Raw genomic sequence first — 15,902 nt, 5'->3', positions numbered from 1 at the left:
ATGAATGACAGTGGATGGAATTACACAAAAAGAAAGAAAGAAAGAAAGAAAAGCTGATCTAGATTGGAAATCTCAAAAGCATCGGTATTTACAGGTTAGGAAAAGGAGAGGTACCAGTGAAAAAAGAATGAATAACTGAAACCTTTGAACTGGAAAGTAAGATGAAGGCCAGGAAACATGGAATGATCTTCATAGATCTTTTGTATCAGGGGGAAAAGAATTGGCCATGTGTTCTCAAAATCATAGTACCAAGTATTATTACAAAAGACTGACTCAGCAACATTTACTTTTTAAAAAACAGCAGCTATATAAGCACTGAAGTCAAAAGTCTGTTAAGATCCACATATGAATCAATATTCTTAATGAGTAATATGAATATGAGAGAACTGAAATATTTCTTATTGTACCTATACTTTCTTCAAGAGTAAAGGAGAAATTTTAGAGATTTTTTCTACCTATGATTTTAAGATATAGCATATTCATTATTTTCTTCAATTACTTTAGGGAGCCAAGCCAGTTTTGGTTCTTTCAGTCAGTATGAGGGAATTATTTGGGCTAAAATATTTTAGGATATCAGAAAAAAAGGTATATTAGGGTGTATGGAAAAACTGTCAATAGTGTGTTTATCTGTTGGAAGATCTCTTATAATGCTAATATCTTAGTGGTTTAGACAATGGCAGATATATCTGTATCAATTGGGAAACAGGTATTGGCAAGGTTAAGGGAACCAAAACTACTCCCCAGAACTGGGAACATCTGGAAGTTTTATTCTACCTAAGTATGAAATAGCATAGGGAATGAACAGTTACCAAGATAGTAAGAACTACATCTCCAGGAGATGGGCTATCTGGTATGAAATGTAACCTTTGGTGGAAGAGTATAGTCACTTCCAAATTATGGCCCAGCAGAGAAGGATTGGGGAGGAATAATATTTCAACCTGTCTCTCTCACCTTTGTTCTCCTGCCAGTGCTTTCTGAAGCCAATTAGAAGCTAGAGGGCACAAAAGATTGGTTTGTCTTTAGAGATCAGCTTCCCAGGTTGCAAAACAGAATATAAAAGTTTGGATAATGATATTGAGGAGCAGGCATTGCATGTACAGCACAAGGGCAATATAGCAGCACATGACAAAACTTCAAAAATCTGTATACCTTTAACCTCAACATTCCCCTCTTTAGGAAATGTAATATTGGAAAATAATTAGATAAGTTTACAAAGATGCACCTTGCACTCTTACTCATAATAGCAACCAATTAAAAGAAACCTCAATTTCCAATAATAGAGAACTGGTTGAATAAATTCTGATTTTTTGATTATGTAAGCTTTCTGATACTTTAACAAAATTTATAAAATAATCAACATAGAAAAGATTAATTTTGACTCACTGTTTTGGAGGTTCCAGTCTATGATCCCTGGAACATAGACTTTTGCTTGACCACAGGTCATTACTTTTGGACCTGTGGTGAAGCAGCACCTCATGGAAGGAGCACATGGCAGAAATAAACTGCTTACCTCATGAATCAGGAGTGAAAGAGAGGAAGAGGAAGGGGCTGAAGTCCCCTTTAAAGGCATGCCAGCAATGATGTATAGACCTCCCACTAGACTCTACTTCTTAAATCCACCACCACCTCCCAGTAGTGCACTCTGGGACCAAGCCTTTCCTTTGGGGAACATGTAAGATCTAAACTATAGCACTGATAACAATGGGATCCTTTTCATTCAAAAATGAATGAATGTAAATGTGTTCATGCTTTATTGTTAAGCATAAAAGAACAGGTTACAAAAATGTATGCACATGAATGCATTTTTGTCTTAAAATATTTTTTAAAATTGAGAAATAGTTTTAAAAATTGAGAAATTCTTACAATTTTCATATTCATCTTGAGTGGTAGGGCTACAATGATTTTTCTTTTTATCTGTTGGAAGTTTATATTTTTTTCCACAATGAAATACACTATTTATTAATCAAACTTTTAAAAAAAGACAGATAAAAACAATAATTTTATAATGTCATAGAAAGACAGTTACAGGAATGGTATACCAAGTTAATGATGAATTTGAAGACATCGTTCCAAGTTCAAATCCAAACTCCCAAATTGAAGTAGAGGAAGAAAACTACACCCACAAGGATTACAATGAAGTCTTTACACCTGTCAAGTTATCAGAAAAATGTCCAGCACTTCAGGCACAGAACCAAGGTACAGCATTTGTCATTTAATTGTTATAAAATATGGCTTACTAATATGGATATTTCACTTCAGTGGATTTCTGTTTAATTAGAGTTAAATTTTTTATTTTTATTAAAGATAACTACGTATTATCTATGCTTTGTCATGTTAGGAAAATATTTCCTCTTTCATATTAATCCCCTTTTTGTAAATGGGAATTTTTTTGGTTTTTTTTTTTTTTTTTTTTTATTCTGTTTTGTTTTTTTGGAGTGTAAGTTTGCGGAACCTCAAAATAACCTACAGAGATTTGATCATAGTGTGCTCATAGCATTTGCTGCAGTGACATTGGCATCTGTGTATGGATATGACATAGCAATCTAGTGTGACATTAGATTACAATTGTGAAGCTTTGTTTATGTTATTTTTCAAAACATGCTAAAGATTTTCTCCTAATTTAAGTGAAACCAAAGTTCAAAGTTTTTAATAGTAAAAAAGACAAAAGTTGAGTGTATAATATAAAGAGCCAGAATTTGAAGTCAGAAGATTCAAAATTCTAATCCAAATCTACTGTTAAGAAGTGGTACAATTTTTGACAAAATTCAGCACCCCTTCATGAGAAAAGCCTGATAAAGCCTGTCATAGAAGGATCTTACCTCTATATAATAAAGTCTATATTTGAAAACCCATAATCAACATCATACTGAAAATGAAAATATTTCCAAACATAGGAAAAAACAAAAACATTTCCTTTAAAATTAGCAATGAGGCAAAGACTCCACTCTATCACTGTAGAACTTGAAATTTTAATGGGAGCAAGTAGGTGAGACAAAGAAATAAAAAGAATGCACATGGGAAAAGAAAAGTCAAATTATCTCTGTGGATGATATGACCTTATACTTAAAAGACCCTAAAGACTCCACCAAAAGACTACAAAGTATCCGGACATAAAATCAACATGCAAAATCAACAGCCTTCCTATACATTAATAATGAACCCTCTGAGAAAGAAATCAAGAAAACAATTCCATTCACAATGACTTTTTTAAATGCCTAGAATAAACCTAACCAGGGAGGTGAACAATTTCTACAGTGAAAATTATAAAACATTGAAGAAAGAAATTGAAGAAGACACAAGATGGAAAGACCTCCCATGTTCATGGATCAGCATAATTAATATTGTTAAAATGGTCATGTTTATCAAATGCAATCTATAGATTCAGTTCAGTCTCCATCAAAATATCAGTGACATTCTTCAAAGTACAAGAAAAACAATCCTAAAATTCATATGGAGACACAAAAGAACCTGAATAGCCAAAACAATTCTGAGCAAAAAGAGCAATATTGGAAATATCACAATAACCAATTTCAAAATATACTACATAGCCATAGTAACAAAACATGGTACTGGCATAAAAACAGACACATAGAGAATGCAGTGACAAACCCATGTGGCAGCTCCAGGCATCCTATTCTTGACAAAGGAGCCAAAAACGTGTTGTAGAGAAGACAGCCTCTTTAACAAAAGGTGCTGGGAAAACTGAGTATCCATAAGTAAAAGACTGAAACTAGATCCCTATCTCTTGCCCTGTATAAAAGTCAACTCAAAATGAATCAAAGACCTAAATGTAAGACTTGAAACTGAATCTTCTGAAAGAAAACATAGGGGAAACACTTCAAGATAAAAGTACAGGCATCAACTCCTTAGCTCAGGAAATAACAAGAATTAACACTAGGACTGCATCAGATTAAAATGCTTGAGCACAGCAAAGGATACAATTAACAGAGTGAAGAGGCAACCTACAGAATAAGAGAAAATCTTTGCCAGCTACCTTCCAGCAGAGGATTTTTATCCAGAACTAAAAAACAACCAAAAACACAAATAACCAGATCAATTGATGTACAATGAATTGAATAGATGTTTCAAAATAAGTATGAGTAGCTAATAATTATAAGAAAGAGAATTCAGCTCTTTGACCTTAGAGAAATGCAACTCAAAACTTCATTGAGCCAAGTGCATTAGTGCTTGCCTATAATCCTAGGAAGACAGGAGGCTGATGCAGGAGGAATACAAGTTTAAATTCAGCCTTGGTAACTTACTGAGACTCTGTCTCCAAAAAAGCAAAGAAAAGAAAGAACTGCAGTGAGCTTCCAGCTCAATTATCATCAAGAATAAATAAATAAAAGCTATTGAGGATGCAGCTCAGAGATCCCAGTTTGGTAAATACTCTAATAAAAATCCACATAACAGTAAGAGAAATGCAAATCAAAACTACCCTAAGATTTCATCTCACCCCAATTAGAATGTCTATTATCAAGAATACAAACAACGATAGGTGTTGTCGAGGATGTGGGGAAAAAGGTACACTCATATATTGCTGGTGGGGTTGCAAATCGGTGCAGCCACTCTGGAAAGCAGTATGGAGATTGTTTAGAAAAAATTTTAAATTCCCATTGAAATTTTAATGGGAGCAAGTAGGTGAGACAAAGAAATACAAAGAATGTAAATGGGACAAGAAAAGTTGAATTATCCGTTTGTGGATGATATGATCTTATACTTAAAAACCCTAAAGACTCCACCAGAAGACTTCAAAGTATCCGGATATAAAATCAACATGGAACCCCATTTGACCCAGGTATCCCACTCCTTGGCCTAGACCCAGACTGACCCACATAAACCCAGCTGCAATCCGATGGACCTCGGCTTCAGCTTCCCCAGACCCTGTCTTGCTGCAGTTTCAAGATCTCTGTGACATTTCAATTTACAGAGAGACCATGCACTCACACAAAGGAGCAACCCTGCAAAGGGTTTTTACTTAAAAAAAAAAAAAAAAAAAAGCTGTACATATTTTTTTCTCTTGCCTATCTGTCTCCCTAAATTCTTTCTCACTTCTCTCTACTAACAGCCATCCTCTATTAATTCCTCCCTCACTCTTACTATAAAATTTTACCTCTATGTTCTCTCCCTCTCCCTCATAAACATCACATCTTACACTACTTCTGTTCCCTCATTGTCTATCATTTGAAATGGTAAACCCGTTTAACAAACTTACTGTTTATATTGTAAACAATAATTGAACACTTCATTCTGTCTATTGTGACAAAATTTTACACGCCTTAATAGGAATCATTTGGTTTAAGGTGGTATGTTGTTTGCATTAGGTGCTGTTAATATTGGTCTTCCCCTTAAAGGTGAGGTGACTGGAAGCCTTCAGGGATACTAAAAGACTACAGGGTAGAATCTGTACTGCCTCAGCTCCAAAACACTAGATGAGAAAACACACAAACAACATGAAAAAAACAAGGGAACAAAGTGCCTCAAACAAACCAAAATGTTCCAAGAATAGAATCCATAGACAATAGAGTAGAAGAAATGTCAGAGGTGGAGTTTAGAAAATATAGTTAGATTGATCTTCAAAATAAGGGATGGTATTAGAGAGAAAATACAGGAAGTGAAAGATCACTTCAGTAAAGAGAAAGAGATTATAAAAAGGAGTCAAGCAGAAATTCTCAAAATGAAGGAAACAATAAACCAAATTAAAAATTCAATGGAAAGTATCACCAACAGACTAGTCCACTTGGAAGACAGAACCTCAGACAACAAAGAAAAAATATGTGCTCTTGAAAATAAATTTGACTACACAGAGAAGATGGTAGGAAACCATGAGCAGAACTTCCAAGAAATATGGGACAACATGAAAAGACCAAATTTAAGATTTATCGGAATAGATGAAGGCATGGAGATAACAAACCAAAGGAATACACAGTCTTTTCAACGACATAATATCTGAAAGAATGACTTGGAAAATCAAGTAACAAGAGGCTTACAGGACCCCAAATGTACATAATTACAGCAAACCCACACCAAGACACATTATAATGAGAATGATTAACATACAGAATAAGGATAGAATTTTAAAGGCTACAAGAAAAAAAAAATTGCATACAGGGGAAAACCAGTTTGGCTCTCGGCTGATTTCTCAAACCAGACCCTCAATGCCAGGAGGTTCTGGAATAACATATATCAAGCTCTGAAAGAAAATGGATGCCAACCGAGATTTTTATACCCAGCAAAGATAAGCTTCAGATTTGAAGATGAAATAAAAACCTTCCATGATAAACATAAGTTAAAAGAATTCACAACTAGAAAGCCTGCACTACAGAACATTCTCAGCAAAATATTCTATGAGGAGGAAATTTTTAAAAACAATTAAAATCAGCAAAGGGAAGGACTACACTAAAGGAAAGTTAAATCAAAGGAGAAACTAAGTCAAGTTAAAAACCAAAAAAACCCAAAATGACTGGGAACACAAATTATATCTTAATAATAACTCTGAATGTTAACAGCCTACACTCATCAATCAAAAGACATAGACTAGCAGATTGGATTTGAAAAAAAAAAAAAAAAGACCCAACAATATGCTGTCTTCAAGAGACTCACCTCCTAGGAAAAGACATCCACAGACTGAAGGTGAAAGGTTGGGAAAAAACATCACTCACATGGACTGCATAAACAAGCAGGGGTTTCCATCCTCATATGGGACAAAATGAACTTCAAACCAAAGTTAGTCAGAAGGGATAAAGAATTCATACTTCTTAAGGGAATCATATACTAACAAGACATAAAAATTGTAAACATATATGCCCCAAGCAATGGAGCATCTATGTACATCAAACAAACCCTTCTCAATTTCAAGAATCAAATATACCACAACACAATAATACTGGGTGACTTTAACACACTTTTCTCACTACTAGATATATCTTCCAAACAAAAACTAAACAAAGAAACTATAGAATTAAGTGATACAATCAATGATTTAGACTTAACAGACATTGAATATTTCATCCATCATTGATCAAATACTTTCTTCTCAGTAGCACATGGATCCTTCTCTAAAATAGAACACATGTTATGCCACAAAGCAACTCTCAGCAAATATAAAAAAATAGAAATCCTACCCTGCATTCTATCAGATCATAAGGGAATGAAACTAGAAATCAATGATAAAATAAATTATAGAAGCTACTCCAACACCTGGAGACTAAATAGTGTGCTATTGAATGATGAATGGATAAAATCAAGAAATGAAGAAATCAAGGAGGAAATAAAAAAAATACTTAGAGGTAGATAAGAACACCGGTACAACACATCAAAATCTCTGGGACACTATGAAGGCAGTGCTAAGAGGAAAGTTCATTGCATTAAGCTCATACATTAAAAGAATAAAGAGTCAACAAATAAATGACCTAACATTACATCTCAAAGCCCTAGAAAAAGAAGAACACCACCAAAAGCAGGAGAAGACTGGAAATAATTAAAATCAGAGCTGAAGTCAATGAAATTGGAACAACAACAACAAAAAAAAAAAAAACAATTCAAAAAATTGATAACACAAAAAGTTGGTTCTTTGAAAAAATAAATAAAATTGATCAACCCTTAACCAAAGAGAGAGAGAAAACTCAAATTACTGAAATCCATGATAAAAGAGGAAATATCATGACAGATACTACTGAAATACAGAAGATAATTAGGAACTATTTTGAAAATTTATACTTCAATAAAATAGAAAATCTTGAAGACATTGACAAATTTCTAGAGACATACGACCTACCCAAACTGATGCAGGAGGATTTATACAATATAAGCAGATTGATTTCAAGCAAAGAAATAGAAGACGGTGGGTAGGGAAGAATGAAGGAACTTTGGATTGTACAGAGGGAAATGAGGAGAGGGGTGAGGTAGTTGGGGATGGGAAGGACAGTATATTGTGAGGCATACATTATTACCCTATATACATGTATGAAAAGAATTAAAAAATATTTCTCACTGTCAAAAAAAAAGTTAATGAAAATAAATAAATAAATAAGTAAAAATAAGCCAGACTCAGAAAGACAAGTATCACATGACTGGTGTGAAATCTAGGAAGAATGAAAGATTATATAAAAGTAGAAGGGAGACTATTAGAGAAGAGAAAGGGTAACAGAGGGAGGAGGAGGGCAAGTTATGGAAGGGTAAAGGGGGTAGATAATAATTAAAGTATGTTATATGTATGAATATGCCATAGTGAATTCTGTATAATTAAAATGCACTAATAAAAAACAAGGTGTCATTTGAGACTTGATGGAAAATGTTATGGTTTTTAATATTCATCTATAATTCATTTCTCTGAATTTATTCTAATTATAAAACTTTGTGGGGCTAATACATTAATAAAATAATGTATAATATATTATGTATATGTATAAAGGAAGGGTGTGTGAAAAATAATAGGCTGCATAAACATAGGATTATTATTAAGGTCACTATTGACTAGAATCAACTATTCACTGAAAGAAAAATGCTTGAATTTCCCAAATAATTATCAATTGTCCATATCCTATATTTCCTAAGAGGTCCTGTGTCATTTGACATTACTTTTGTAAATTTAGATTTGCAATTACATATATTTTCTTGGTACTCATTGATTGCTTCCAGATTTACAGATAAGTTGATCTTACTGTCTATATCAAAAAGAACATATTATACTTTGAAATTCAATTAATACTATATATTTGCTGCATCTTATAATAAAGATATAAAATTCCTTAATTATAAGATTATTTTAAAACTTTTTTAAACCTTTTAGTTGTAGATGGACACAATATCTTTATTTTATTAATTTTTTTCAGAGACTCAAACCCAGTGCCTCTCACATGCTAGGCAAGTGCTCTACCACTGAGCTACAACCCCAGTCCTATTTCAAAACATTTTTAAGACATAAAAGGAGTGGTTGGTTTTTACTTTTTACTGGTTTGTCGATATTTCTTAGTTTTTCAATACATGTAATCATTTTTCTGGGTATCCTTCAGGATATCCTGGAAATACATAAACAAATACAAATATATCTTTTATTTTTATACTTCCAGATAAAGTTACACATGCATACAATGTAGAGAGTCAATAGTTGATTAATGCTTATCATGAAAAGCAACAATCCCCTGGTTTTATCAACCACCCTCATTTTTTCACTTCCCTGAGGTAACTGCTTCAACTTTTTGATACGGTTTCAAAAGAAACTCTACTCCTTTGCCATTTACAATATTTGTGTCTATATGGCATACTTATACTGCTATTTCTTGATTTTTAAGGCTTTATATATTGAAATTTTACCACAAAAATGAAGATGGAGCTGTCTCTACTCTTCTATTCCCTTACCACCATATACACCCACACTACCTATTGTTTACTCCCCCACTGTAGTTATATTATAATTTTGGTTAGGCCAATAGTATTTATAGATTTGTGATTGTATAAAATACAATGTATATATGCTACCCTTGGCATTTACCTGAAGAATTAATATCATACTGTAGTGGTTCATACATACCCATGTTTATGTAGCACAATTCGTAACAGCCAAATTATGGAAACAGCCATCAGTGGATGAATGAATAAAGAAAATGTGATATTTATACACAGTGGAGTCTTATTCAGTCATAAATAAGAATGAAATTATGTCATAATCTTTACCTTTAATGATTTTTTCTTCCATTATTGTGAAATATCAAAAGGTGTGCTTGTTGTGGGTCTGTTTTTACTTATTAGAGCACATGATGTATCCATTCAGTTTAGATATTCATGCACTTCAATTTTATGAAATTTTCTTGAATTATCTTTTCAACAAATTCCCTTATCTCTTTCTGAATCTCTTATTGTTCATTTCTTGAGATCATCTTTAATATCTTTCAATAAAGTTTAACATTTTTCTTTATGAAGATGTTAAATGTTTTATTTTTATGTATTTTTATTTTCTTTTTAAGATGTTACACATCTTTTCTAAGATTTATTTCTAAGTATTTAAACTACCAGTATTAATTATATTTCTAAACCAAGTTTTCTTGTTTACTGCTTATATACAACAAGGCAGTTGATTTTTGTAGTACTCTTTTTTTTGTAGCGGGGTACCGGGGATTAAACTCAGGGGCATTCAACCACTGAGCCACATTCCCAGCCCTATCTTGTATTTTATTTAGAGACAGGGTCTCACTTAGTTGCTTAACACCTCGCTTTTTCTGAGACTGGCTTTGAATTTGAGATCCTCCTGCCTCAGCCTCCTAAGCTGCTGGGATTACAGGCATGTGCTGTGGTGCCTGGCTATAGTACTCTTTTTATTTACCCACCTTTTAAATTTTCATATTAGTTTCTTTTTTTTTTTTTAAGTTGTAGATAGACACGATACCTTTATTTTTTATTTTTATGTGATGCTGAGGATTGAACACAGTGCTAGGCAAGCACTCTACCACTGAGCTACAACCCCAGCCTCTCTAATAATTAATTTTAATGTGCATAATTATATTATCTGTGAATAATATATTCTCTGCTGTATAGGACTCCAGAGCATCATTCGATGGAAATACTGATAGTTACTATCTTGTCTTGTTCCTGACAGTAAAGAAAAAACTTTTAACATTTCTATTCCATCTGAAAATTGGTGAAATGTTAGAAGCATTTCTGGATTGAGGAAGCTTCCTTTTGTTTCTTGTTTGCTAACACTTTTGATCATGAATGAGGACTGAATTTTATCAGTTAAGATATGTACATCTTAAATATATAGAATGACTCTTTACTAAAAACTCGTAGTCCAATAATACAAAAATAAATTGCTGTAATATTATGATCAGATATACTCATTATATTATTTTTACTGTATATGCCTCATGTTATTGTTATTTGGGGGTGGAGGTACTGGGGATTAAACCCAGAAGCACTTAACCACTGAGCCACATCCCCAGCCCTTTATTTTATTTTATTTTATTTTATTATTTATTTTATTTTATTTTATTTTGAACCAAGATCTTGCTAAGTTGCTTAAGACCTTGCTAAATTGCTGAGGCTGACTTTGAAATTTCCATCTTCCTGCCTCACCCTCCTGAGCTACTTAGATTATAGGCATGCACCACCATGCCTGGCATAACATGTTACTTTTTAATGTTAATATTGTCTTTGGAACATTGCACATATGCTAACATTTTCTTCAAAACCAATAGCTTTTAATGCCTGCAACTTTTAATCTTAGTATGCTTCACACATTTCCCAATTCGAGAGCACTAATGCTGCTAATTTCAAATATGTATATAAATGTAGTTCTCATGTCCAATTATGGCATTAAAATGAATTCATGAATATGTAATTATTTAATGTCTTTTTTCGATGTATGTCCACTAGCATAACATAACAATACCCTGTTCATGACAACTTTTTCATTGGGCATATTACTGATTTAAACCAGAGTGATGAGTAAAAAAGCATATTTTTATTCATTCTTAAAATTATTGATGTTTATTTGCCATGTAAATAATTTTCTTTTGTAAAGTGGTTCTTACTTTTTTGTTTCTTTTCTTGTTGTGTATGTTATCTTTATATATAAAGGTACCAGTGACTCCAAATATATTTAATTTGAACCTAACCAATTCCGTTAATGTTTTCCATTATGGCTGCTTTTGTACTTAGAAAATTCTTCCGCAATTAGATAATTGTTTACTTGTATTTTTCTTTAAGATTTTGTAATAGTTTTATTCTGGATTTTTTTATATGTTTAAAAGTATGAAAAATTTTTTTCTAAATGTTTGGCAGTTGTCCCAATATAATTTCCCATTGATTAGAAATGCCACTTGCAGGCTGGGGCTGTAGCTCAGTGGCAAAGTGCTTGCCTAGCACATGTGAGGCATTGGGTTTGATTTTCAGCACCACATGTAAATAAAATAAAGGCATTGTGTTCAACCACAACTTAAAAAGAAAAAAAAAAAAAGAAATGCCTCTTGCATCATATACTGAATTCTTACCCTCATTAAGAGTTTGTTTCTGGGTTTTCTATTGTGTTCTATTGTTTTGCCTAGTATTGTGTCAGCATTACATGTTTTTAACTATTTAATATATAATTATAACTTGTAGTAATGGTCTCCTCTTTTGTTATTATTTTCCCTACTCTTATATCTTTAGTCTTCTAAATTTCCTTTTTAATCATTTCTACAAGTTCTAAAACAGACCTTGTGGGAAATTGAAATTGTGTTGAGATCCTTTAAAATATATCTTTTTTTTTTTAAATCCAGGAATATGGTTTATCTTGTCTTTTCTTCAAGTTGCTTTTTTTTTTTTTTTAGTTCTCAGTAAAGTTTTTTTTTTAATCTGTTAGAAAACCATTCATTTAATAATTTTTATCAGAGACCTTAGTTAACTCTTTTCTTTTTACTTAATTGGTTGGAGTGTTTTAGGTAAACAGAAGTATCTTCTACAGAGAACAAACTCTTCTTCTTTCCTGTTAATCGGCTCTTTTTTCTGCTTCTTTTCATAATCAACTAGCCCAAATTTTGTTTTCTGGTGACAATTTAACACTCCCCTATGATAGAAGGAAATAGTCTGTGTGTGTCTGTAAAGCACATAGTAGTTGTTATAAAGTAAGAACTCTAAGAAATGCTGTATAGAGAATTTAAAGCAGCATGCTTGGTAAAAAAAAGAAAAAAAAAAATCTTTGTATAATTATAGAGAAGGTTGGCTGTGGTGAGATGCTGCCATCAAGTGGTTGCATTAAAAAAAAAAAAAAAAAAAAAAAAAAGGATTGTTGGAAAACAAAGCCTTGTAACTGACATGAGATGTTCCCATGTATTCCTAGAAATATCAGAATGTGTCTCTGGGTTGGGAAGACATTTAGAGGGTCTGTGTTTGGAAGAGGAAAGTGGAGATGGTGATATAAATGCTGTTTTTACTATAAATATGACCCCATTCATATTTTCAAAATGGACTATATGGATAAACCATTTTAACTTTCTCAAATAAGACCTCCTAGGACATGGAATTGTCTCTTTTTTGTGTCATGGAAAATTTTTTGTTCATGAGATCATCAGGAACTTAGGTTCAGATACACAATCTCTTAGGAGGATAGTTTATATCACATATTCTCACCAGGTGTAGTGGTGCACACCTATAATCCCAGCAGCTCAGGAGGCTAAGGCAGGAAGATAGTGAGTTCAAAGCCAGCTTCAGCAATTTATTGAGGCCCTAAGTAACTCAGTAAGATCCTGTCTCTAAATAATACCAAAAAGGGCTGGGGATGTGGCTCAGTGTTTAAGCACCCTGAATTCCCTGGCTATCTGACTTACACCACATATTTATATATTTATCAGACATATACAAACCACTTATGTACTTGACCATGAGAGATATCACTGCCTGCAAACTCCATACTATTATTCCTCTCTCACATAACATTCTACCATCACTCAACTGAAAGGCCTCTGCCCAGAACTAGAGATCATTGCTCCTCCTTCACAATGTGTTTTTCACATTGGAGGATTTGACTTTCCGAGTGATTTCTTATCTGTCATATGTTTTCCTTTTTCTCTTTCCACGCAGGAGTTTATTGGTGGGTTTTATGTTCAGAAACTGGCTCCAAAACTCCCAAAGCTCAGGAGCTGTTAGAATTCTCAAACAGCCAAGATTCTAAAGTAACCCAAATTCAACAGGGTGAAGATAGAGAAGAAAAATTTATTACAGCAATTAACTATTAGCGATAGTGTTTGTTCATATGTAAGATACATCACATTCTCAAGTAGATACTTTGATGTCTAATTTTCATTGTAATTAACTTTATAGTAACCATGCATGAGTAATTTTAAAATGATATAATCAGAATTGGTTTCATTTGTAGGCTCTGTAGACTATCTCCCTTCCCCACATGTCAGAGTCTTTGGGGGATGAATTAAAAGATCTTACAAGTTAAAATCATGCAGAGAAGAGAAGTCCAGGGTCAGCCAAAGTCAATACTTTTATTTCTTTAAATTTTTGCTGGCTACTTTGAGGCACAAGATCTTTTCTTTTAGTTATTGGACTTATCTTTATTAATAAAGTGTAAACCATTATAGTATAGCTCTTTTGGAACATTTGGCTACTCCTTGGTTTACTAAATAATATTAAAATATATTGAATTTTACCTAATGTTCCATTACTATGCTACGTGCTTTGTGTGCATAATATAATGAAGAACTAAAGAATTTAAAATGTTTGAAAAGCCCAATTATATCTAATGGCTGATAACAGTAAGTATCTAGATCCCTTTGTATAATTTTGAGATTTTTTTTCTTATTCCTGTGTATGTCTTATTTCTTTTCAGATTTATTTATTGATAATGAAGAATTAATTTTTATAAATGATTTGGCAACCTATAAAAGTCAGCTACCAACTTTGAATACTCTCTTGAGTAGACTAAAACTCTTTTTGATAAAGGACCCCCTTTTAGACTTCAAAGAACAGATTTTCAAAGAAGCTAATTTTTTCAGGTATTTGTCAGTGGTATAAATATTTTTATAGGAGAATATATTCTTTGTACAAACACAAGTTGAGATGTTATCAATGCTATTTTACCCTTGCTTTACCTCAACTTTCATTTTAGTCATTTGTGTAGTTTGGTTACCTACATTTCTTATATAATTTGTTTTTAGTAAAACACTGATCAGTGTTTGATTGTTTTTATTTTAAGGGAACAAGAAGTTTTGGAAGTTTGTGTGAAAGAAGATTTTTATATGGATAAAGAAAACTTTTGTCAGGAGAAACTAGAAGATGAAGTAGGTATAAATGAGATTGTAACATTTGACTGTTGATAATATTTTTAGGAAAGTAAGAAAAAGCACTTATAAATTTTAGTAATATATATCAACTATTTGTGATTATCGTATTTAAAAGATTTGATAATGGATTGAATGTAAATTAAGGAGTCAAATTTACTTCTAAATATTGTTTCTCAGGCTTGGCTGTACATTGGAATCATTTGAGGAGTTGATTTTTTGAAATAGTTGAAGCCTGGGTACTATCCAGATATAATCTGATTTAATTGATTTAATGTATATCCCAGGCATATAGAATTTCAAATGTCTCACAATATATGTAATTCTAATAATATATATATAATTATATATATATAATTCATAATATATAATTCACAATAATATAATTCTAATATATCTGGTAGAGACAATTGAGAAGTCATGTTTAATTTAAAAAATTGGAGGCTGGGGCTAGAAATATTGATTTATGAATTATGCACAAAACAGATAGTACCTAAGCTATATGGGAGGTGATCTCATTAAGGGAGTAAGAATACAGATTGTCTACAACTAAATTTGAGGTATACCAGTATGTAATAAGGAAAATAGCATCTTTGCACATTAAAGGTCAAACTTCCCAAAGATAACCCTACTTTTTAAGCATATAATATTAAAATATATCGAATTTTACCTAATGTTCTTCCATTACTATGCTATGTGCTTTGTGTGCATAATATAATGAAGAACTAAAGAATTTAAAATGTTACAGAATTGTTATTATAATATAGTATGTAAGGAATCCTAGAAGTTGAAACTGGAAATAACTTTTTGTAATTTAACAAGCTCAAAATGTCAGGTCCATATAGATTAGATGCATTTACTAAGGTACTTTAAAAAACTTTTTATGACAACTGAAAATATTTTATATTTTGGGTTTTTCTTAAAGTATTCAAAGGACATACATATAATGTTTGTATGTATAATGACATTTAAATGGTTTTCTTACAGTTAAAAATTTAACATGATGATAAAAATAATCATTGCCTATTGACTCCTTCCCTCCAGTCCCCCATCTCCTCTCCTGTTAATTTTGAGAGTTGTGCATATAGTCAGTCTCATTTGTTGAGGAAACCAGGTCTGTAGGAATGAAAAAGAAACATT

The 15,902-nt window shown here is 32.3% G+C and overlaps 1 protein-coding gene across 8 annotated transcripts in view; it reads left to right on the top strand.

Moving 5' to 3' along the window:
* SHOC1 (shortage in chiasmata 1) overlaps nucleotides 1-15,902 on the top strand; it is a 75,307-nt gene that overhangs the window by 12,349 nt on the left and 47,056 nt on the right. For 6 of the 8 annotated variants that reach the window (XM_079112555.1, XM_079112559.1, XM_079112556.1 and 3 more), the window contains 3 exons: nucleotides 2,015-2,196; nucleotides 14,312-14,477; nucleotides 14,678-14,762. In XM_079112555.1, the coding sequence (XP_078968681.1) occupies nucleotides 2,015-2,196; nucleotides 14,312-14,477; nucleotides 14,678-14,762 (433 nt within the window). Of the gene's footprint in view, nucleotides 1-2,014; nucleotides 2,197-14,311; nucleotides 14,478-14,677; nucleotides 14,763-15,902 lie in introns of those variants that run through there. The other 2 variants (XM_079112560.1, XM_079112561.1) reach the window with 2 other exon arrangements.

This window comes from Sciurus vulgaris (assembly GCF_902686455.1).
Source record: "Sciurus vulgaris genome assembly, chromosome: 15".
Classification (NCBI taxonomy): Eukaryota; Metazoa; Chordata; class Mammalia; order Rodentia; family Sciuridae; genus Sciurus; species Sciurus vulgaris.
Note: the sequence above shows the minus strand (reverse complement) of the source record. Positions and strands in the feature narration are given on the sequence as shown.